The 22,388-nt window shown below is 42.0% G+C and overlaps 1 protein-coding gene and 1 long non-coding RNA gene across 4 annotated transcripts in view; one reads left to right on the top strand and one right to left on the bottom strand.

The window, feature by feature from the left end:
* Positions 1-22,388, top strand: part of CRB1 (crumbs cell polarity complex component 1) — a 94,536-nt gene that overhangs the window by 34,576 nt on the left and 37,572 nt on the right. The window contains exons 4-5 of the mRNA XM_063407697.1: positions 1,612-1,751; positions 3,175-3,357. Coding sequence (XP_063263767.1) covers positions 1,612-1,751; positions 3,175-3,357 — 323 coding nt within the window. The remainder of the gene's footprint in view (positions 1-1,611; positions 1,752-3,174; positions 3,358-22,388) is intronic.
* Positions 1-22,388, bottom strand: part of LOC134555755 (uncharacterized) — a 78,911-nt gene that overhangs the window by 42,041 nt on the left and 14,482 nt on the right. The window contains exons 6-7 of one of the 3 annotated variants that reach the window (XR_010081483.1): positions 15,093-15,195; positions 12,079-12,374 (exon numbers count right to left, since the gene is read on the bottom strand). This is a non-coding gene — a long non-coding RNA (uncharacterized LOC134555755). The remainder of the gene's footprint in view (positions 1-12,078; positions 12,375-15,092; positions 15,196-22,388) is intronic. The other 2 variants (XR_010081482.1, XR_010081484.1) reach the window with 2 other exon arrangements.

Genomic DNA, 22,388 nt, shown 5'->3' with positions numbered 1-22,388 from the left:
CAAGAAGTAAAAAAAAATGCTAGGTAGAGTATCTAAATTATCACTCTTACTATGAAAAACCATCTGCCTGCTCAGCTGTAGCCTGCTCACAAGCCGGGCACCATCCAGAATCCCTGAAGGTCGGCAGCAATGTCAAATGCTAAAAGATACCCAAGAAAAAGGCACACAGGTCGGGATGCACACTAAGCAGCGAGGTCTGGATATTCCTCCCTGCTCCACAGTTCTGAACCAAAGGGAAAAGTAGATTGGACACAGGCAGAAAAAAAAAAGCTTTCACCACAAAGCTGAACAGCACCAAACTGAAGGTGCATGGGAGAAATGTGTGAAAAACTCAGCAGAAGGAGACTTTAGGTTTGAGACTATACCTCAGAATGAAAATGATTTTTCTGATTCACATCTTCCTCATTACTTTTTATATCCAAAATTCAAATGCCACCTGGTCTAAGTCATCTCTGATTTTGATTTAAGAATAATCCATTCACCAGTAATAAACTGGCCCACCAGAAGTTTCTGCTTATGCACACACTTAAACAGTGTAATAAAAAGTTTACACTTTTTGGTCCAGGAGCCAGTTGTTCTCTGATGTTGCTTTATGTTCAACAATTTCACTTTTCATATATTTACTCCAAGTCTAAGACTTGGACATTATGCACAGAAATTATCAAATAAGTATACTTGTATCTTGTTCAGCAAGATGCCTTATGAATGCAATAGTACAATAATGGTGCATCACTGCATCACTTTAATGTAAAAGAAACTAGAAGAAGACATTTTTGTTTCCTATAATTATTTTAGGCCAAGATCATACAAGCCATCACAGTTAACTTGTATCTTGCAAAAGGCTGTCATTTCATGTGACAGGTACATGTTAACTTTATACTTGATGACCAAAGAACAGGAATGCTGCTTTTTATAGCACTCAGCTCTCCTGAAAAAAAAAAAAAAGCAAACAAAATCTCCCAAACATTACTGATCTCTGCGCGTTGCTAATTTCTATAAATACACTAGTTTGTTTACTTAGGTTGTGGTCACATTGCTATCAAAAGGGAGCTGTATTACTGTTGCTATCAGGACTAAGCAAGCAATTGACAATTTTGTTCTAACCTAACAGTAAAAGGTTGGTTTTCAGGAAAAAAGAACCCAAAAACATTTAGTTGAGGAAAAAAAGAAATTCCTTACTTTTCTGCCAATTCAGTTTCTATCAGTTCAAGAGGAGGGGATAGTAACATGCTTACTGCCTCCCCCTTTTTATTTTGTGAATAATCCTACAAGATAATTTAAAAAAAAATCACTGGAAATGCCACAAACGTTTTTTGTCCCAAAAATTAAAAAAAGAAGAAGAAAAAAGAAGGATCAATAATTCTTACGGTTGTGTCAAAGCAGTTCACAAGCAGTTCTTTTTCCCCAGACAAAACCATATACTTCAGGGAAAAGCTCATTATTTGTTCCCAATTTCTGTGGTTTCTCCTAAAGCACCAGATGGTGGTCTTGAGCTCGACTCGACCCTGTGAGCTGCGAGCCAAGGCTACACAAGAAGCCTGTGCATGCTTGGGAACAAAGCCCAGATCTCTTGACTTGCAGCCTGAGTGAACATTGCATTCTGTGTTGCAGGTACAGCTGCAACTGCACCGGCACTGGATTTATGGGCCCACACTGTGAGACCCGCACTCCCTTATGCTGGTCACAACCGTGCTACAACAACGCCACTTGTGAGGACCATGCCGACAATTACACGTGCCACTGTTGGCCAGGTAAGCTCCAAATTCTTCTATAAATATTCCTTGAGAAGTAGTAGAGACTTTTTTTTTCCCCTGACACAATAAAAGGTTGAAGCTCCATAACCTCTAAAGTCTTCTATGGCCTTGTGTTTACAGGGACTTCATTGATCATAAGGCAGAGCCCTTTGGGTAAATTGCTTGCTTTTCAGCTAAGAATTGATTCTCCTGTACAGCAGAAGTGGGCATAAAAAAGGGCACCAGCATTATGGTGCCAAGACAGGAGATAAGTCAAAGATGGGAGCCACCTCCCAGTTACTTAATCCATCAAACCCTGTGATACGTGCATCACTGCTGCAGCTGACCCTGGTTTAGTCTTCATGAACACAGCCCTTAGACCAGCCTAAACACTTCTTTGTGGCAGTGGGCAGTGAACCCCCCAGGCTGTGTTCTCCACCAGCTGTTTGCAAATAGGCCCAGAGCCCGGTGGGGACACAGCCACTGCGCTCTTGAGAGACTGTACAACTCCGTCAGCACACAGACCACGAGAAGCCTCTCCAAGTTTATGTCTGTGAGCTTCCTGAGGATGCAGGAGCACAGACAGCACTGTGAGGATGCCTCAGTGTTGTTGTGCAACACAAGTGCAACAGATAAGAAAAAATTAGGCAGAACCCTTCACATTTTCCAGAATTCAGGGATCATTGTAGCACTTCAATCTCCAGATGAAACACTTCACAAACACCAAATTATTTATATTCCCTGCCGTCCTCTGCCTTCCCACAACCTGTGAGTGTATTACACCACAATGCAGTGCCTTGTTAAATCTCCACTTGACTGCCTAAAAAAGACCCAAACAAGTCCTTCATGGCACAGCTCAGCTCACTAATGTAGAGTAGACGGAGCAATGTCCCGCTGCCAAGCCCTGGCAGGGAGCTGCAGGGCAACATTCACACCTCCAAGGAGCCGAGGAAAACTTCTAGCACATGACAAAGCCTGGAGCCACTATTCACAGTGTGTATTTTGGGGTCTGGAGGGGAAGAATAGCACACAGAATGATAGGGTCGTAGAATGGTTTGGATTGCAAGGGACCTTAAAGACCATCTAGCCTTCCTGTTCCTAAAAGGAGCCTACAAGAAATACAGAGAGGGAATGCGGTAACACGACAAGGGGAAACCGCTTCAAACTGAGCCGGCTTAGATCAGATATTAGGACAAAATTCTTTACTGTGAGGGTGGTGAGGGCCTGGCACAGGCTGCCCAGAGACGCTGCGGCTGCCCCGTCCCTGGCAGTGCTCAGGGCCAGGCTGGCCGGGGCTGTGGCCGGGGCTGTGGCCGGGGCTGTGGCCGGGGCTGTGGCCGGGGCTGTGGCCGGGGCTGTGGCCGGGGCTCTGGGGGCCCTGCCCTGGCGGGGGCCGGAGCCCACAGTGCCGCAGCCTGACCTTGTGGCGGTGTCTCCGCAGGGTACGCGGGCTCCCGCTGCGAGGAGGACATCGGCGAGTGCCGCAGCAGCCCCTGCCTCTCCGGCGGCCTCTGCGTGGAGCTCTCCTGGGCCGGCCACTACGGGCTCGTCCCGGGGCTGCCGCCCGCCTTCCGCTACGACCGGGCCGAGGGCTACATCTGCCGCTGCCCGCCGGGCTTCGCCGGTAAGGGCCGGGCAGGGCAGGGGGGGGTCCCGCCGGGCAGGGCCCGTGAGGCACCGGCCTGCCGCCCGCGGAAAAACAGCCTCCGCTTGTGTGCACAGCCCTGTCCTTACAGGGGAAAAGTGTCGAGTTTACAGCTGACCGTAGTCCTGAAAGAGATGCGTCCACACCTGCCTTTAATTCTACCACAGCCAGCACTGCTTAGGACAGCCGCAAACCAATCGGGTTTGGATTGTGTGCTTCTGGGGCTACAGTATTGTCCTGTCAACTCCACCTGCTTGTTCCTTCTGAAGGAAAAAAGTAATTAATAGTTATATTAATTTAACCAGCCTTCAATTTCCCATTCCATTCATCTCCCGAGCGGCTTATAAACTTCATGTCGTGTGAAATGCATGACTGCTGTCTGCAACATAAGTACAAAAGCTTATGGACACCACAGCTCTCACTCTAAGTCCTTTACTTATTTATCTTCAAAGTGGTATCGAGACGTGTTTTTGTTCCAGCCCTTCCCCTCAGCTGTCCTTCCCTATCCTGTCACTAAGTGTTGCTGTTGTTCTTTTGTTCTGCCTCAGAGACCATAGATGAGGTTTCTGCCCGGCCTTTCAGCGTCTCCCGGGCTGTCCCAAGCAGCCTCGCCTCTCCCCATGCCCCTGCTTTCTCTTCACCTCCCTTCAGTGATGTCCAGACCCCCGGCTTCTTTTCCTTGTCTTGTCCTAATTTGAAAACTTCTAAGCTCTGTGAGAAACAGGTACATTTTGTTGATTAACCATCCTCTGTCCTCTCTTTTCCTTGTTAATTTCCTTCACCTGGCTCGTTTGCCTGATTTGAGTCATTAGTCTATGGATTTTCTTCATGTGGAGGACTTACTCCCTCCACTCTGAGACTCTTAACTTAAAAAAGTGGGTCAGAATGTGTGTAAATATATCAATCTTGAGTCAGTTTTTCAGTCCATAATCTCACCATTCACAGTGCAGGACTCTCCAAAGCATGAGGGAGAGAAAATATTTGAGATCCTGAAATTTCTACTGACTCTGTATGCAAATCAAATTACATTTTAAAAACCATAAGTAAGTTTAGTTAAATACATACCTCTTGGATGCTAGCTATATAGCTTTCATGAGAAAAAAAAAAAACAAAAACCCAAAATAGTTGTTCTTACTAAACAGTTTGCCCACACCTTGTCAGGAAGACCATAATCTTTAACAGGATACTTTGCAGCAAGCACTGCACATTTTTCTCTGGTCTTTCTCCTTCTCCCAGGTAACCTGAAAATAAAAAGTGCTCAAAATGAGCCTCAGCCTCCTTGGATGTCAGATGCTTCAGCACAAAAAAACCTATAGGCAGGACTGAAAGTGTTTACATCTGATGTAGACAAGCAATTTCTCCAATTATAGCCAAATGATAAATAAGCCTCTAGTTTTAAATTAGAATTAAAGACGATTTTAGATTAGAGTTGATAGCAGTAGTGTGATTCAAGGTAGCAGGTGAGTCCTTGATCAGGACCATTTACTACGTGATGCTTGTCTAATAGAAATGAATTAACAGCCACCTCAAAGAAAGGTCAGATCCTTTCACTTGGATATCACCATTTTTTCACTGACACCCCAAATCCTAAATTTCTGCTGCTTCAACTCAGGAGTTTTTCCAGCCTTAACACCTGAATTGTTGTACGTGCTTTAGATAAAACACCCTCAGATTCCTATTGCAACAGGACCGAGATTTTACTTGATAAACCACATTGATTTTATTATGCCTCTATCCTCAGTAAAGCACTCATATAACATTATAATCATACTTCAGTAAGGCGGGTTATGTGCAGAAATAATAATCCACATTCCCTGCATTGCAATGGCCTGATCCAAAAGCCAGTGAAGTCAGTGAAAGATCTAATCAAACTGAGGATGGTTGCCAATGTGTAATAAGCATCTTTGAGCTTATTGGATAAGATTGCAAACAAATTCATGTAACTGAACTGAAAAACTGAGAATATCCACCTTTTGGACTACAGTTTTAAATCTAAGAGCATTAAACACATGCCTATGTCAGGATAAAATATTTCCCTCACAAACTGGGAGAAAGGAATAAATATTACCTGGCAGTATCTTGTTACAGATAATGATTTTTCAGGTGACTTGAAAAATAGTCAGTAGTCTGACTGAATGTCTTAAAAGGATCAAATCTGCAACCAAAATTATTTAGACAACTTGATACTTAAATATATAAATCCGAGTCATAAGACTTTAACCCAGCTAGAAACTCTTTGAGGACATTAGATATTCCTTATCCAGATCTAAGTTAGAAAATTTCTGCACAGGTTCTACAAAGGGTTAAACTTCTCCCGTTCCCTTTTAAATCAGTGTTTGTGGATACTCAGATTTCAAGAGGTCTCAGTACTTCTGCAGTAGCAAGCCCTAGCTTTTTTTATATTACCTTGGCATGCTGGCCCCCTAGCACAACAGTACTTTTAATAAATTGGGCTTTCATTTAAAGGTCTTGTGATTTGTTGCTGCGAGGTAAAGGCAATAGTTCCCCTAGAACAGTGTCCTTTCATACTGTGGATATATTGTATTGCTCTAGCGCTGCACATTTGTTAAAAAGGCTGTTATTTGAAAGGTTAAACTTTTCACTCCACTCATGAAAACCTGTGAGAAAGGAGAAAGGCAGAGCTATGGATTTGGTAGTGACTCATTTCACCAGGTTGTAATAAACTTAACACCATGTCAAAATTAGGGAGCTTCTGAACTTGCAAGGTCTACCAAGTGACACATTCCAGAGGGGAGCGGGGCCCAGGGAGCAGCGCGTGTGCCAGGCAGGCAGGCCCTGCTCTCTAAAGAGCCGTGCTGCCCTTGGTCCCCAGGCAGGGGGACAGTGCTGGGAGCAGGGGGGAAGCCCGTGCATTCCCTGCCCTTGGTCCCCAGGCAGGGGGACAGTGCTGGGAGCAGGGGGAAGCCCGTGCATTCCCTGCCCTCGGTCCCCAGGCAGGGGGACAGTGCTGGGAGCAGGGGGGAAGCCCATGCATTCCCTGGTCCCCAGGCAGGGGGACAGTGCTGGGAGCAGGGGGGAAGCCCGTGCATTCCCTGCCCTCGGTCCCCAGGCAGGGGGACAGTGCTGGGAGCAGGGGGGAAGCCCATGCATTCCCTGGTCCCCAGGCAGGGGGACAGTGCTGGGAGCAGGGGGAAGCCCATGCATTCCCTGGTCCCCAGGCAGGGGGACAGTGCTGAGAGCAGGGGGAAGCCCATGCATTCCCTGCCCTTGGTCCCCAGGCAGGGGGACAGTGCTGGGAGCAGGGGGAAGCCCATGCATTCCCTGCCCTTGGTCCCCAGGCAGGGGGACCAAGCTGGGAGCAGGGGGAAGCCCATGCATTCCCTGCCCTTGGTCCCCAGGCAGGGGGACAGTGCTGGGAGCAGGGGGAAGCCCATGCATTCCCTGGTCCCCAGGCAGGGGGACAGTGCTGGGAGCAGGGGGGAAGCCCATGCATTCCCTGCAGCACGGTGAGGATGAGAGCTGCAGAGCCACTCCCTGCTGCAGGCAGGGTGCTGCTGTCACACACGAGTGTTGGCTGTGAGGGCCTGGCCACTGCTGGTGTCTCTTTATCTGCTGTGTGCCAGCTGTGCCACCGGCACTGCTGCTTGCTTTGGCATCAGGAACTCCTAAATGGTTTTTGGCCTTTTCGTTGGTCTTGTTTTCTGTTTTTCCCTTTTAAATTTCCTTGGCCCTTTTCCCAGCCTGTTGGACTGCTGCAAGAGAAAATGATATGATCAGACTGGTGTCGGATGCATATTGAATTCCTGCCATATGCATGGGGGAAAAAACTGTCTCCCAGAGCCAGAAGATGAGGCAGATAAATGGCCAGTATGGGAGAGTGCTCAACACTCAGCTAAGTAAAGAAAACCTCAAGCCAGACACTCAGCTGGGAACATCAAGGGACCAGTACTTAGTAACTGATTTATTTGGGCTCTCATTCTGCCCTTAAGCCAGGGTGACAGAAGCACAGAGCACACAGAGCTTCCATCTCCCTGCATGTGTGTAGGTGCTGCTGTGGGCACAGCACCTGCCAGACAGCAGGGCAGACTGAGCCAGCCATCCTCCTCTCCCCTGGCCTCTGACAGTGTGGGACAGACATAAATATTATTTCTGTGTAGTGGGTAGGACCATGGGCACATTACCACTAACTTGGGAAGCTTAGAATACATATGTATATTTTTATAACTATAAAAATAATGATGCATCTTCTTTATTTTTTAAACCTTAACCATCAGCACAATGGTCGCACAGCCGCCATCCTCAGCTATATAAAGCAATATGACTTAAAACAATTACATCAAGCAGATGAAAAATCAAGATCTCATTCCAAAAATACAACTTTTATATTTTCCTTTGTTTCCTCATCTGTCCTTCATCTGTTCACACCGTGGTAGTCAATCATTCCTGTATTACACCAGGTTAATTCACTTTATTTCATGACCTGTCATCACAGTTTAAAAGGTTATTTTCTCTTGATTCCGAGACTTTAGAATAAGACAAAGTTGGTCAAGGAAAGAATGAGGATAAAAAAGGAGAAAATATAGAGAGAAAAGGCAATTTTCAAGTTAAGAAACTTGCAAGAGCACCACTCCTCTTTTCAGTGGGGTTCGGGCTTCTCCCACAGGCAAGACAGGCACTCAGAATTAACAGGTCCAGAGGTACTGTTGGCTAATTATTATTCCCATACAAGCAAAGTTTCAAGAAAGAAAATGTTGATACCATGAAATAGCCATCAAAATTAGTCTGGTTTAAAGAAAAATTCCAAGTACATTTATCTGTACTACCCATATGAATTGCTGAACAAATAGAATTAGGGCTTGAGCTCTCTCTCTGGACTTCTCACCACTCTGGAACCACAGAGAAGCTATAATTGACGTGCAAACTTCTTCACTGCCCAAACTCCATTCACAGTCAGTGTAGGATCCCTTTGGGCTGCTGTGAAACCCTTACAAAACCGACTCGGTGGTGTCACGGCAGATGTGCAGCACAACAGGAAAATGTGGCTGTTTCCTGAGGATGGCAAAGTTCCTGCTTTCCTAGAGACATTTCTGCAGTGCTGCCCTATCTCTGTCCCAGCCCCTGTGATCTCCAGTGTCCCTGTGTTCGGAAGCACAGGGGAAGGAGGAGGAGAAGCTCCTGTCCCTGCTCCCAGCCAGTCTCCAGCAGCTCCAGCATTCCATGGCCAGCTTAGGCATGGCCTGGACCAACACAGGATGCCCTCAGGGCCTGGCAGGCTCCTACTGCCCATAAAAACCCTACACCAAAGAGACAATTAGCACTTTAAAGTACTTTTCCAACTCTGCTAAAGCCTCTGATCTTGAAAGAGCATTTGGACAAGCTTTTAAAGATTCTACCCAGTAATGCTATTTAACTTTTCTTCAGTCAGTAGCATCCTGGTAAGGAGATGTTCACATTGTCATCAGAATTGATTCCTTCTCAGTTGGCTCCTCCTCTATTTCTGCCACAGAGTTTTTCCTTTTCTCCTTTTTTCTTAATTTTTGGAAAAGATCAGAATATTCTCCTAGAAAGACAGAGTGTTCCTTTATCACTGGTCTGTGGTCTGAGGCACGCTCCCTGGTTTCTTGCTTGTCTCTTTATTCACAATCAGGCTGCTTTCTTTGCAATAAGCCCTGATGATCTGTCACATGCTTAGCTCCCAGACCAAGCACACTGTCGGGTCAGTGTGATTACTCTTTCTGGATAGTTCCCCAGAAGGAAAGCCGAGCTGAGCTCACAATTCACACACTCTGTAGGTTAATGGCTGTGCAAGGGCAGCAATACCTCACAGCATTGTGGGCAGTACTGAAATTGGGTTGCAGCTGGAAGAATTTATGAATCTGCCATTCCTTTATCAGCTACCATTACAGAACTAGTGGGACATTTCAATTTCATTTCTGCTGCAGGTAGTGTTCCTCTTGAACAATTTAAAAAAATACCATTTAGTAAAAGAAAGTGTAATTTTTACATTCTTTCACCATATAAATCACCACAGCAACTAAGACTGACTTGTGTTTTTCATGACAGCACTTTCCTTAACAGCCCATATCTTGAGACAATTTATGAAAACCTAATAGCTTTTTTTTTTTTGGCAAAAATTAATCTTCTTATGACTTAACTTGCTCTCTGCATGGCAGCAGACTGTGAGAGCGATTGCTTGAAGGCATTGACTCTACTTGTAAGGGTTACCTAGTGTTTACACTGGTTAAAGAATCCTGATGTAGTGGAAGACACTTCAGAAAAGAGTAACATATGTCCCTAAGTGTTATTAATAACACCTGAAAACATTTCTGTGGTTATAATCCAGCTTGGGTTCCACCTCACTAGAATCTGAATGTTTGTGTATTATCCACATTTCAGAAAAATAGAGTATGGTCCAATAGGATCATAATGAATGACATTATTTCAATGAACAGTGGAATCTCAGAGCCCATGAAGGATGTTTGTACATCATTATCAGATCCACTTACCACAATTAATGAGCTCCAAGTAGAGACTGAAATAATTTCAGATCCTAGAAACAAAATACGCACCTAGCGTGGGCACTGACTATGCAGAGGACTCATTGTAGTGAAATAAAATTCGGCTTTATTGAAAATTTCAGCTTATCCCTGTTATTCCTATTGTACAAGGGAAATTTTTGAACAAAAATTATTTTTACTGGTAGTGCCAGTAAAATTTTGTAAAAGCTGAACCATGATCATTAAGAAATGAGCTCTCGAGCTTTTCGTGACAACTCTTTACAAAGCTGGTTTGTAGCACTGGGATCAATATTTAGAGCCCTGATATACCTATGTGTATTTTTAAATGAGAAATGTGTATTACAGTCTCTGTCCTTGCTGCAAGTTGCAGCTAGGAATGCAAAGACATGTCAGCCATCACTTCTGCATTATTCAGCACCAAAGGAGGGCACAAAGGTCAAATGTTTTGGGGTTGGTTTTTTTGGTTTTTTTTTTAGTTAGAGATATATGATATTCAGACATTAGGAAGCATCTACCATTATTATTTTCAGAACATGTATAGAGTTTTATGCTTTAAAATTCAACAGCTGACCCATCATTACTACAATCTATTTTCTCTAGTTGCACAGATATGTTAAGTTGTATAATGTAGTCCAGGGTGATTGACAGAGCCTGGAAGCAGTGGATATTTTGAATCTGGCACATCTCTCTGTGTTAAATAGTGTTGCACATAAACACTTTTTAGCATGGAAAGCTTTTTCCTTGAAGGGAAGGAGGAGGGGATGAATGGCTTTTCATCCATAAGCGCCTGGATCTTGCAACACACAGACAATGTCCTTAGATTTAATGAACTAGTGTGTCCAGTACCTGGCAAAAAATGCTTAAAGAAAAAATATACAAAAAAACCAAGGCAGCTGGATATTGTTTGACATCAGGAATAATGCTTTTTAAGCACCTATTATTTTCCTGACACTCATTCCTGGTGGGTCATTCCATCATAGGATTGACTACTTGTTAAATCAAGTCTATCCAGTAAGAATTTTCCTCCTGGGGCCTTCTTCAAGCGCTGCCTACTTACCTTTTTGATTTCTTGCTTAAATCTCTGGCTACACCTTTCCTAGCCTTTTTAATTGGCATAACTCATATATTTATAGCCTCTCTACAATCAAATTTTCCCACCTCTTGACTGAGCTTATGAACCTGCTCCATTCTTTCTCTGTTGAAGAATCTCTCTGGCTCTTTCATTTCTTCCTTGGTTTTCCCCAGCCCAGCTTTCACTGCTCTGGAGTGCTTGGCAAGTAGACAGTAAAGAGAAGACCTGTGCTATGGGACTAATATGTTTTACTTTCTCAATACTTTTTAATTTATGGCATATTTAAGATCAAATGTCAAGTGATAAACAAAATTACCTGATTTAAGAGTTCAGTGTTTTGTTCAACAGTTGATTTCAAAATCAGCCTTAATGTCATAGCTGTGAAGTCCATTAAAATCCAGTTTATTGTAAATACACTAAATTATACAGCCAAACATTTAAGAGGCACTACTTCTCTTTCCCTGCATAACAGAGGAACTCATGAGTGGCATGGGAGAAGCTGGTGGAGTTGAGTCAGAAAAAGCACATGGGCTGGTAGTTCTGAGCCATGTGCATGTAATATAAATGTGTGCTCTCACACATATGTGCTAATACATAAAGAAATACACACATGTGTAAACACCTCCATAATAGCTAATTCAGAGTACTGTATTGCTCTGCTTATAGAAAGCCTTACTGGTTAAAAAGGTCCCCAACTTTCATTTTTGCTCTTTTGAAGGGCACAGTTTTCTGGCTGGATTGTTTTGAGGTGAGAGTCAAGGATTTGTCTGCATTCTGCAAAATTTGGAGCATGCTGGATAATAAGGAGAGTTTCTGTTTGTCTTCACTACTAAATAATTATTTTACATGCCTGGCTTCTGACAATGGGAAATGCATGATCTTTGCACGCCAAATCTGCATGTGTTTGTTATGAAGACAGTATTGACCTACACTGAGTTAAAAAATTAAAGTATGCAGGCTGCTGTTAAACTGCTATGGCATGAAAAAAAAATGGTTAGAAGTTAAAGGTTTTACACAGCTTAGCATAACCTCGTATTACCTTGCTAAAAAAGTATCAGCTGCTGTGAAAACATGCAAATTGTTTGGATTGGGATCAGCTCTTGGTACCAGCAGAGCTCCGAGAGCCGGGTCTGTGGACCCCTTCTGTACCTGTGAGCCAGCAGAGGGAGCGTGGAATGCTGTCCGTGTGCAGCATCTGTGAGACACGAGTGAGTCCTGCCTGGAGCTGCCGTGTCAGGGCTCACTCAGCCTGATCTGGGAGGTGCTGCTTCCCAAACACTTTGTGCTGGACGCTGTTTGCTGGTCTGAATTCTTCGTGGCAGTTTTCAGCTCTGGCACCACGCAGCTGGGTTAGCAGGATCTTCATGTGAAGCTCAGGGATCTTGGTCTGCAGCCGGTCATGCAGAGTCCACCCAGGGCTGTAAAAGCCATGGAGAAAACAAGCACTGTGGGTTTGAGTAGAAAAGAGTAAATTGGTGACCCAGACAGGGCTATTCCGAATTAAAATTTCTTAGCACATTATGGGCTTGGTTTTTACACAAGAAGAACAACAGATTAAGAATTTTACTAATTATGCTGATGGTCCTGCTGACAGACTATTGGGCTGAAGGGAGGCACCCACAAAAAACTTTGCACCCTTGACAAAAAATAAATGTTTGACCTAGGAATTGTGCAAAATAGTAATGTTTTCCTCTTTGTACTTCAAGTATCAGCAATGGACTATTTCAGACCCTTACATAAGGTTCCCATAATGCCAGTGGCAAGAATGACATCAGTTTTTAAGGCATAAAAGGCACCTCATCTAGGCCCAGAAATGTCAGTAGTAATTACAAACTTTGTTTTCAAGTATAATCAATTCTTTATTTATGGTGTGAAATGTTTTTTACCCTTTTGAACTTTCACCATTCTAAGCCAAGCAATATTGTTGGCATGTTCCTTTAAAAATAATTGCTTCTCGACTGAGAAATTGAATGTCAAGTTCCAAGTTGATGTAAATTAAATGGGTTGCATTAATAGTCTGGCTCATGGTAGGAGTGAGTGTTTTGATTCTGGTTTTGACTTCAGGACATGACCTCTTGATCACACAGGTCAGCACAGATGGGAAATATTGAAGAGGTACCCCAGGTTGACATGGGGAAGAAAGTGTCTAGAACTGATGTATCACAAACTGTCTGATCCATTAAACAGAAGCAATCTCAGGCTCCTCAGAGAATAAAGCTTAGTTGTCATAGGTCATTACGCTCTTCAAAAAAGAGTTGGAAATCCTCAGGGCTGTCATGTACACATAATCTTCTAAACCTTTCTGGATTAACACTGCCAAGCCTGTGTACAGGGGGAATGGAGTAAGGAACCCAAATATTCTCTAACTGCTACAGTACAATTATGTGCCAGATTTCCCACCTGTGGCTGTTAAAAAGAATGATTTTACAAGATACAGCACTTTGCAATTGAAAGCAGGACATCTATCCAGCTGAGAGTCACACCTATGTGAGCATGTCTTGAGAAGAATTCCATCCATGAGAGCAACACATTCACAAGGTCAGGAAACACACAGTTCTTCAGAGGAAAGGAACAGGTGAATTGGGGTGAAGTTTATATATTATATTTTAATTGAAGGCTATCTCCTGCCTTTAATGCTGGCTTTCATTTCAACTTCTGAGCAACCAACCCCAGCTCTCTCAGTCTCTCCTCATGACAGATTTTCCAATTCCTCAACCCCTCAGGGCCCTTGCCTGAACCTGCTCCAGTATCACTGCTCCTTTCTGTACTGGGAAGAGCAGTGCTGGGCTTGCCGTGGTCTCCCTGGTGTAGACCAGAAGAGTCCCCTCCCTTGACCTGGTGGCAGCACAATTCCCCACACAGCCCAGGAGCCTGTTAGTCCTCTCTGCTGCCAGGGCCCACATCTGCCTCATGCCCAGCTTGCTCAGAGCGTGGCAGAGCTGCTTTCCTACCAGCTGGCCCAACTTCTGCTGGATGGGCTTTTTGTCCCCAGGCGCAGGACTTGGAGGGACAATCCCTTTGCAGAATTCCATACACTTCCTGCAGGTTACCTATTTCCCCAGCCTGCAAAGGTGCCTCTGAAAAGCAGTACAAACTCTCAGGTGCATAAAGAACTCTTTCTAATTTTGTATACACATATGTGTGTGTGTGTTTATATAGACACACAGTTCCCATTTTAATTGTTAATAAATAAAAAAAAAATTTTAATGCTTTTGTTGGATTGGACTCAGGAGTTTTGCAGTTGGCTGGCAGTTAATTAGCACTGATGAGTCCCAGGTCTAAGGTCTTCTCAAGGACATAAAGAATATATTGGGATTTTGTGTAATAAAAATAAGCTGATAAAGTGAGCAACAAAATGAATTTTATGCAATACACTACATAAAAGCTCTTACATTAATTGTTCCCTGTAGCATTTAGCTCTTAATTATACAGTGTTTGCTAATAGGAGGAACAAGTGATAAAGCCCAGTACTTTTATGTCTGTTCACTGGCACTGTTTGAAATAAACTCGGAGGTGACTCTAGTAAGGCACTACCTGCTTCTGTTTAGGTGCTTGGACTGAGTTTTTCAGGTACAAGGAGAATTTCAAAGAAGTTAAGCTAGTCTTTTCCTGATGCGTTGGATGCTGATCCCTTTAAAAATATTTGAATTAACTTAGAAAAGGACTTCTGTTGATTGTGTCAGGAGAACCAGGTTAAGGAAAACATTTTATTTCCCTGGCTGACAATGAACTTTGCACTTCCAATAAACAGTCTTGGAGAGAAGAAAAAAACTCACCTGGTATAGACAGCTAATTTATGCTGATAATTAACTGCTAGAAGCAGATTTGGTGGATCTGATTCAGATTGCTCTCCCACTGCTGTAATTCTTCGAGTCTGGCTGTGCTAACAACATGACACTAATACAGAGAATTATAATGATCAATACAATTATGGCTGTAGACTCTGTCCTGTGGGGGCTATTTTTTCCTTAACGAAGAGGGTTCAGAATCTGTTATTAGACCTGTTTGTGAGGCCAGAACATCATGGTAAATCTCTGTCTGTAATACTAAATAAGAAAAACTGATCAAGAGCTGTACTGTGAAAAAGTCTGCACAGCTACAGAAGTTAACTGTAACACATAAAGACATAGAAAAACTAGATTTAACCCAGCTAAATCTCATACCTCTAATATGCTCCAGGAAATTCCCCACCAGGCAGCCAGGATTCCATGGCAAGCGCACACAGGCCTAGCTGAGGGCCATGCTGTCCCACTGCCATCAGGACTGCTGTGTGACCAGGCAAAAATGAAGGTAGATTGAGTCTCATACTCACCAGCCTCGAGAGGAGTTTAGCATATGAAACCTTGGATGAACAAAGCCACCATTTAGATGAGTTTTCACACTGCAGAAGGACTAACACTGCAGGGAATGAGGGGAATGAGCACCCTGCAGAAGTGAAAAGAGGTACAATCCTCTGCCCTTCCCCCTGACACAGAGCGGGACTGAGGGATCACAGCCCAAAATCTCAGGTCTTCTGCATCTACATCTGCTCTAGAGCAAGTCACAGCTAACCCAGGAAAGAAAACACACATAAAAAATAATAAGAAGTGGATAATTCAGCATTAAAAGCTTGTATTTTTTTTCTATATTTAAAGTGATAATAAATAATATAAATATATATACTCTAGGAAATGGGATTATACACAGCATAGCCATGCTTTTTATACAGTTATGCTGTGCACAGCCCAAAATACACACAGCATAAACATGCTATGTGCACTCACCCATTCATATTTTACATTTTTCTATTCTCACATGTCCATTATCAATTAAACTCTGTAGGCCCTATTAAAATTATGATTTTCTGGCCTTCTGGCTATTTCAGTTTGGTTCAATAAGGACTGACAATGAAGTTATGTAAACACAGTCACTTTTGCATATTGTGGAGATTCATGTTCGTTATAACAAAATGAGAAAATCCTGCAAATGACTGAAATTTTCCCAAGTGCCATTTCCAGGGCAGAAGCTGTTTCACACTAGACAGCACAGTGGCTGTGCTTGCCTAACTCAGTTAAAACTAACAGGAAACAGCCAACAAGAGACAAGGTAGAAAATCCCTTTTAGGGGAGACAAGACACTGCGTACATTTCTCAATGGGTGTGTTCATCAACAGCAAGCACTCTTTTAAAGCCCTTAAGTGTTTGTAGGATTGAAAATTAATTTGTTTTCTATTTCCAAAGTAAATCATATGCTCCAAACGGATTTTCAAGTCAATGAAAATTACTTTGTATGATTTAATTAAACAATTTAAAGGTATTGGCCGTTTTAAGATCCCTCTGGATATACTTCAGTTCAAATGCACACACACCATCTAAATGTACAAGCTCATAAATCTGCAGAAAATGCAAATCAGATCATTAATGCTTTGAATTTGACAGTATTGCCACTGTTTTCTGAAAGGTAATACATGAAAAATTCCAGAATTACATATACTCTTTTTTACCACTTTACAGTGCACACCAAAAAAACCCCATGCTGGAGAGCAGAATGCCAAATATCTTTCTTTGGCTTCTAAATATCTGCTCCAGAATCAAGTATAAAATAACAAATTCTCTGAAACCTGCTATTACAATTTCTTCTCTATATGATGGAGCAGTGGACCAGATGATGACCTTTGAAAGTCTCTTTCAGTGTAAATTTTTCTATGATACTCTCCTAATTCTGTGTGTTTTGTGAATTGACTTCTTTGCTCCAGTGCACATGGCTGTTTGATTACCAAACAAGAAAAATAGTTGTTTTTTTCTCAATCTTTTGTCTCTGGTATTGCTCCCATGGTCTCCTTTCCCCACTCTCAGTGTTAGCCCAGATCTCTGTGTAGACCTTATCTATGATCTGTGGTCTTTCTTAGCATCCCTCACACATCCTATATAGATTGGTGGCTATACACACACACTATTCTCTTACTACCTCCAAATGCCCATGTCTGACAAGAATTTTGTCTCAAATGCCAACACAAGTATCTTTGGGGGTACCATTGATTATTTCCTTTTCCCCAGTCACATCTTTCACTACTTTTTCATCTCTTTAGTCTCCAAAATCTTACCTACTCTTTTTTCCATCACCTCTCTAACCTGTCACATCCTGTAGCTGTGCTCTCCCTCCTCTCTTCACCCCTTCTTGTCTCATTCCAGCAGCATGGCCACAGCTCCAATACGTTAGTGCAGTCAGAAAAGCCACTCCGGAAGGATGCTGCCTGGGGAAACTGGGCTGCCACCATTTGATTTTCTTCCTTGCCTGCACTGGTCAAAACGAGCGCCACGCAGGGATGTATTTCTTCAAGGAGTTTTTCTTTGCTGCAGATTCAGACTAATGCCACAATTGGATCCACATGTCTGGCTGTGCAGCTTGAGGCAGGGGCTGGAGGTGCAGGCTGCAGGGCAGTGTTGCTGTGCTGCCCTGGCAGGGCCCTGGCCAGGCGGTGTCCCCTGACCCCGGCGCGTGGCTGCGCTCAGGGCACTCCTGGCTGCCGCAGCTGAGCTCAGCGCAGAAGGCTGGCTCCAGTATTTCTAAAATAAAATAAACACACCAGATCTCACCGAACAGCTAATCACCTACAGCATGTACATGATTTTCTTCTTCTCTAGTTTTTTTTCTTTTCAAATGAAAACTATTTTACGTGTGACAAAACATGTGAAACAAGTGGAAAAACATTTCCAAGTACTTTTGCTCTCAGAAAACCTTTATTGATTGAAGAGATTAAGGGATTGGGGGTTTTTACTTTAAGAAAATCCATTTTTACTGAAAATTCAAACTAGTCTATGAAGCTCTGGGCCAGCAACATTTAAAAAGATTGAATTACAGCATGCCATTCTGAATGTAGCACATTATGAATTTCATATCCCTCAGCTAGAGTGACATATTTAATGATGAAGCCAAGCCACTCAATTCTATTTCTATTTTAATTTTTTTTCCTAGCCAGTATTAACTTTATACATACATTTCAAATGGCAAAAGGAAAAATAGCAGAATAGTGAATTTGTCTGCAATAAAGGAATAACTAGCAAGGTCTAACAACTGTTTGAAATTAGAGTTCTGTGTGAAAGGTATCACGTGCAAATTAGCCCAATGTTAACAAATGCTTATTATCCTCCTATTTTAAAGAATCCTGTTTTCCATGTGCTCCAGCTCTGCTCTGTGTTCTGTCCTTCATTTTACACAAGCTTTTCCTGCCAGGAGAGCAACAGAAGTTGCCATGATCAGAGCACTGCTCACATTAAGTTCAGTATCAAATGTAAGCCAGTTCTTTACTGAAAATAGAAAAATGGGTGAAAAAAATCCATTTAAATACCCTTCACTTGCTCTACACTGATGCACGTGAGAGTAAAACTTCCTTCCTGACCTGCATGGTGACTGATTTATACCCACAAGCATGGGGTTTAATTACAATGACACAGAGATGGTCAATTTATTTCCTTGCGCTTACTCACTCATGAACATGCATTTCCTCCTTCCAGCAAAAAGTAATTATCTCTGTGCAATTATCTGCACAGATGTGGCAAAGTTAGAATTTTCATGATTGTCTGCTAAAACCTGGGGCCCTGAAGAATATGTGCTCTGCCAGATCTTTCTGTTGGCCTCAGGATTAATGAGTCCCTTGAAGAGAGAGTTGTTTGCACCTGGGGTAGGATTTTATAACAGACATTTCCAAAACTCTAAAATACAGGTGGAGGAAGTGCAGGGAACCTCTGACAATTACTTTCTGGGCAGGATTACACAAATTTTATTCCTGCTTTATGGTGGTTTCATATGGAATTTTCTCCTTGGTTTGTATATGAAAATGTTATGAAGCACAATATCTGACTGTGATTAGAGTCTCTGCTCCTGGCAGGTTTGTTCAAACTCCCACCAGTGGTTCTGGCACGGCTTGGGGCCGTTTGCTGAATGCCCTGCCCTGAAGTTCCCCTGTCTCAGAGTGCCACCAGCCCCGTGTTGTCACTGGGCTGTAAGAGCAGATGTCTGTCCCCACCTGTTGACTCTGTGTCTGCTCATAACCTTCCCTCAGAGTCCTGTTGTCACAGTCACGCTGCAGAAGGAGTGAAGTTACTGAGAACTCCAACTTCTGCTTGCAATATTCAAAATAAAGTGCACATTAAACATCAAACTGCAGCATGAGATGTCTGTTAAGCACTACTAATCAAGTGCATTCACCCTAACTTATCAAAATGAACTTTGTTTAAAGCTGCCTTACTCACCTTTCCAAGAGTCTGTGAAACTTTTACCTTTTAGTATTTAAATGTATTATAGGAAAACTTACTTGATGCCTATGTCAGAGATGAAGCATCAGCTTTCTGAGCATCTCCATAAAAGCAATTGTGAACTGTAGATTAAATGAATCCAAAATTGTGTTCTGTGTATGAATCTTTCAGGTAACCTAAACCCAAATGTGACACAAGCTCAGGAATTTCCTATTTAGTGAATAAATGAGTAGAGGGAGAAGAAGGAACTGATAAACATAAGTGACAAAAAAATGTCTGCTGCTAAAATTATCACAGAAATAAGTACTTAAATCTCCTAAACTCTACTTTCCCCTCATAAAATTTGGTCTAAATCAAAGTGTGTTGCTCAAGAGCTGAAGAAAAAAAAAGTTTTAGTAAATAAGTTTTTATGTGTCTTTAGCACACTCAAAAATCTAAAGACTTGGACTTCCATTAAGTGGAGAGAGCAAATAGAACAAAAATACTTTATAAATAAAGAAACAGGATGAAATTTTAGATCCTTTCTATCTGCTTATTGAGAGGTACAGTTTCTTTGAATGACAGTGACCATGACAGAGTTGATCTGGATTAACAAACCTCTTGAAATCAAAAAAAAAGTCTTAAAAAACACCATCTTGCAAAACAAGACCAAGATGACCAGTTCTGAACGGATCCCAGTAACATGCATTTCTGTGAAAGACATTGTTCAGTGTGGGCAGGAACCTGCAGAAAAAAGAATTTAAGTAGGATACGTATCTATTGTGTAAGCAGTTTAATGGGTCTTACTTTAAGCCTTGTTGATCTGGCTTGGGCAGAATACACCATCAGACTACATCAGCAGGTACACAAGTGGAGCAAGCTAATCCTGGAAAGGCAGCCTTTATACTAAGAACTGGTGTTAATTTTTACAGAAATTTACTCTGTCAACTGCTTAAGTGCTAAAGGATCTTTTTCTTTTGGAAATTTTTCTGGGCTAAAAGATGGTTGCAATTAGGATACAAGTTTACATCATTTTAATGACAATGTTTACAGGTAAATATTTTCTTTTTGTGAATGTGAATGTGCACTTAGACAGTATTGAGTGTGTAGCACCTATCCAGATTGCTTGTTTGTAGTTTCTTGATATTTATTTAGTGTCAGGGGACTGGAAAGGCAAAGGGTTGTAAGGAGATTTCTAACCAAAGGTGTGTATCAAAAGTGTCACTTGGATAATACTTTTATAATTGTTTAATCAAAATGAAAATCAGTGGCATTCAGCAGAATTATGCTTGAATAATTGGTTTTGTCATCCTGTTTCTGCAGAAAACCTTTGCTGCTAAATTTGAAAGAGAGTTTAATTAAGAGGTTAACAGTTAGAAAATAGCCACCGTGTAATAATAATATGTAAGTGAAAAAAGGAGACCGATGAGTGATGCTGTCAAACTGAGTCAAAGGAACTGTTTCATCTCTGTTTTGAAAAAAAATTTCACAGGTGGGAAAAGTAATCATCTTTAAAAATATTCACATTATCTGAAATTTTATGTCAGTGTGTAATATATTTAGAAGAGAAAATGCTGTATGATTCTACTATACTTTTTTCTCCCTTAAAAACACAAATATACTTAGCTAAGTTAATGCATGTAACCAATGGGGGAAAAAATGGTTGCCTTTGCACTTGTTTTGGTATGTTTTACATCTTTTGAGAATACTTTTTTGACATGCTAACGTCTCCAACCTGAGCTATTTGAACTGCTTATACAGTTCTATAAATATTGACTAATCCTTTTATCTAGAGTGCTTTTATCTTGACTGACAGTGGTCTTTGCTTGCATAGCAATTGGCAGATAACAAGCAGTATCAACACCACTTGCAAGAACAGCTGATTTATTTATTCTTGATATGAAAAAAGTGACTTATTATTTGTCTTTTGGTGTGACCTGTATTTGTGTTTGTGCTAATCTTATTATGAAACAGTAGGCCTGTATATGTAAGTGCATACAGTGTGTATATCTATATGCACAACCTGATTAAATAATTCTTTTGCAAGGTATTTTTAATATCATTAGTTAAAAAAATGAACATTGTATTGAGACACAAATGACTATGAAATCTATGCATTTAAGTGGCTCTGTAAGAGTCACTTTATATTTAATACTGATACTAATAATTTTCTATAGGCAAAGAACACATTAACAGTAATAACATGTGTACCTCCTCATAAAACAAATTTCGTTTCTTTGTTGGATATGATGAGTTCTTTTATCAAGTATCTTACCTAAATGTAAAGATAGAAATATATATGATTAAAAAAAATAATTTAGCATTCTCATTCAATAATTTTGTTAATTTCATGTCTTATCTGAAGTAGAGAACAACATAGATATTAAAGATTATTGTAAAGGTAAATGCCTCTGTATCATCCTGTCCACAGGCAAGTCACTATTGCAAAGTGTGACTTGGACCACAAGTTCCAAGGCAAAGGGAATGTCTGGCGGGTGTGTGGGATAATAAAATTACACACAGAGAGTCACCACACAGTACTGAAAATGCAACAGCTAAGGACCTAGCCATTCACAATGCTGATTTTTTTATGAAAGGTTTCACAGGGGTTCCCAGTTCTAAATCCTTAAGCACACTCTGTCCACTCTGAAGCCCTATGACAAGGCTAAGCACAACCTGATCCAACTGCCTGTGGGCTGAACTAATTTTTATCTCCAACACAAAAACCCCAAAGAGACCTGCATTTCTACAGGCATCATATTAAAACTGAGTTGTATAAAAGACCTGAGGATACATCGTTCTTGATGTCAGAGCAGGGAAGGGAGCAGTATCAGGCAGGAGGTGTACTAAAACATTGACCAAAACAGGAAACAGCTCACAGTAACCTTACTTTTATATTCAGGAATAGCAAAAGCAGGACAAGTAGCTAACACTGAAATTGCCACAAACTGGACAAAGCAGACATGGCTCTGTCCCCCAGTCAGGAGTGGTTTGGGAACTGCACTTCACTTGGAGAAAGTCAGCCCCAATGAGTGGCATTTCTGCCAGATGCCACTGCACATTAAGGGATACAAGACACCTCTCATTGGAATAAAGATGAGCCTGGCTGGAAAACAGAGAGAGAGAGATTGCTGCAGCAGAACCCCACTGCCAAGCCAGGGAGATGGCACTAGCTGTGCTCCATAGCCTGAAGCTTCAAGGGCAAAGTCAGTGTTTGCTTTAACTGAGGACTGATGAGTGAGTTGG

This window comes from Prinia subflava, chromosome 10 (assembly GCF_021018805.1).
Source record: "Prinia subflava isolate CZ2003 ecotype Zambia chromosome 10, Cam_Psub_1.2, whole genome shotgun sequence".
Lineage (NCBI taxonomy): Eukaryota > Metazoa > Chordata > Aves > Passeriformes > Cisticolidae > Prinia > Prinia subflava.
The sequence above is the reverse complement of the archived record's forward strand: the minus strand, read 5'-3'. Positions and strand labels throughout refer to the sequence as shown.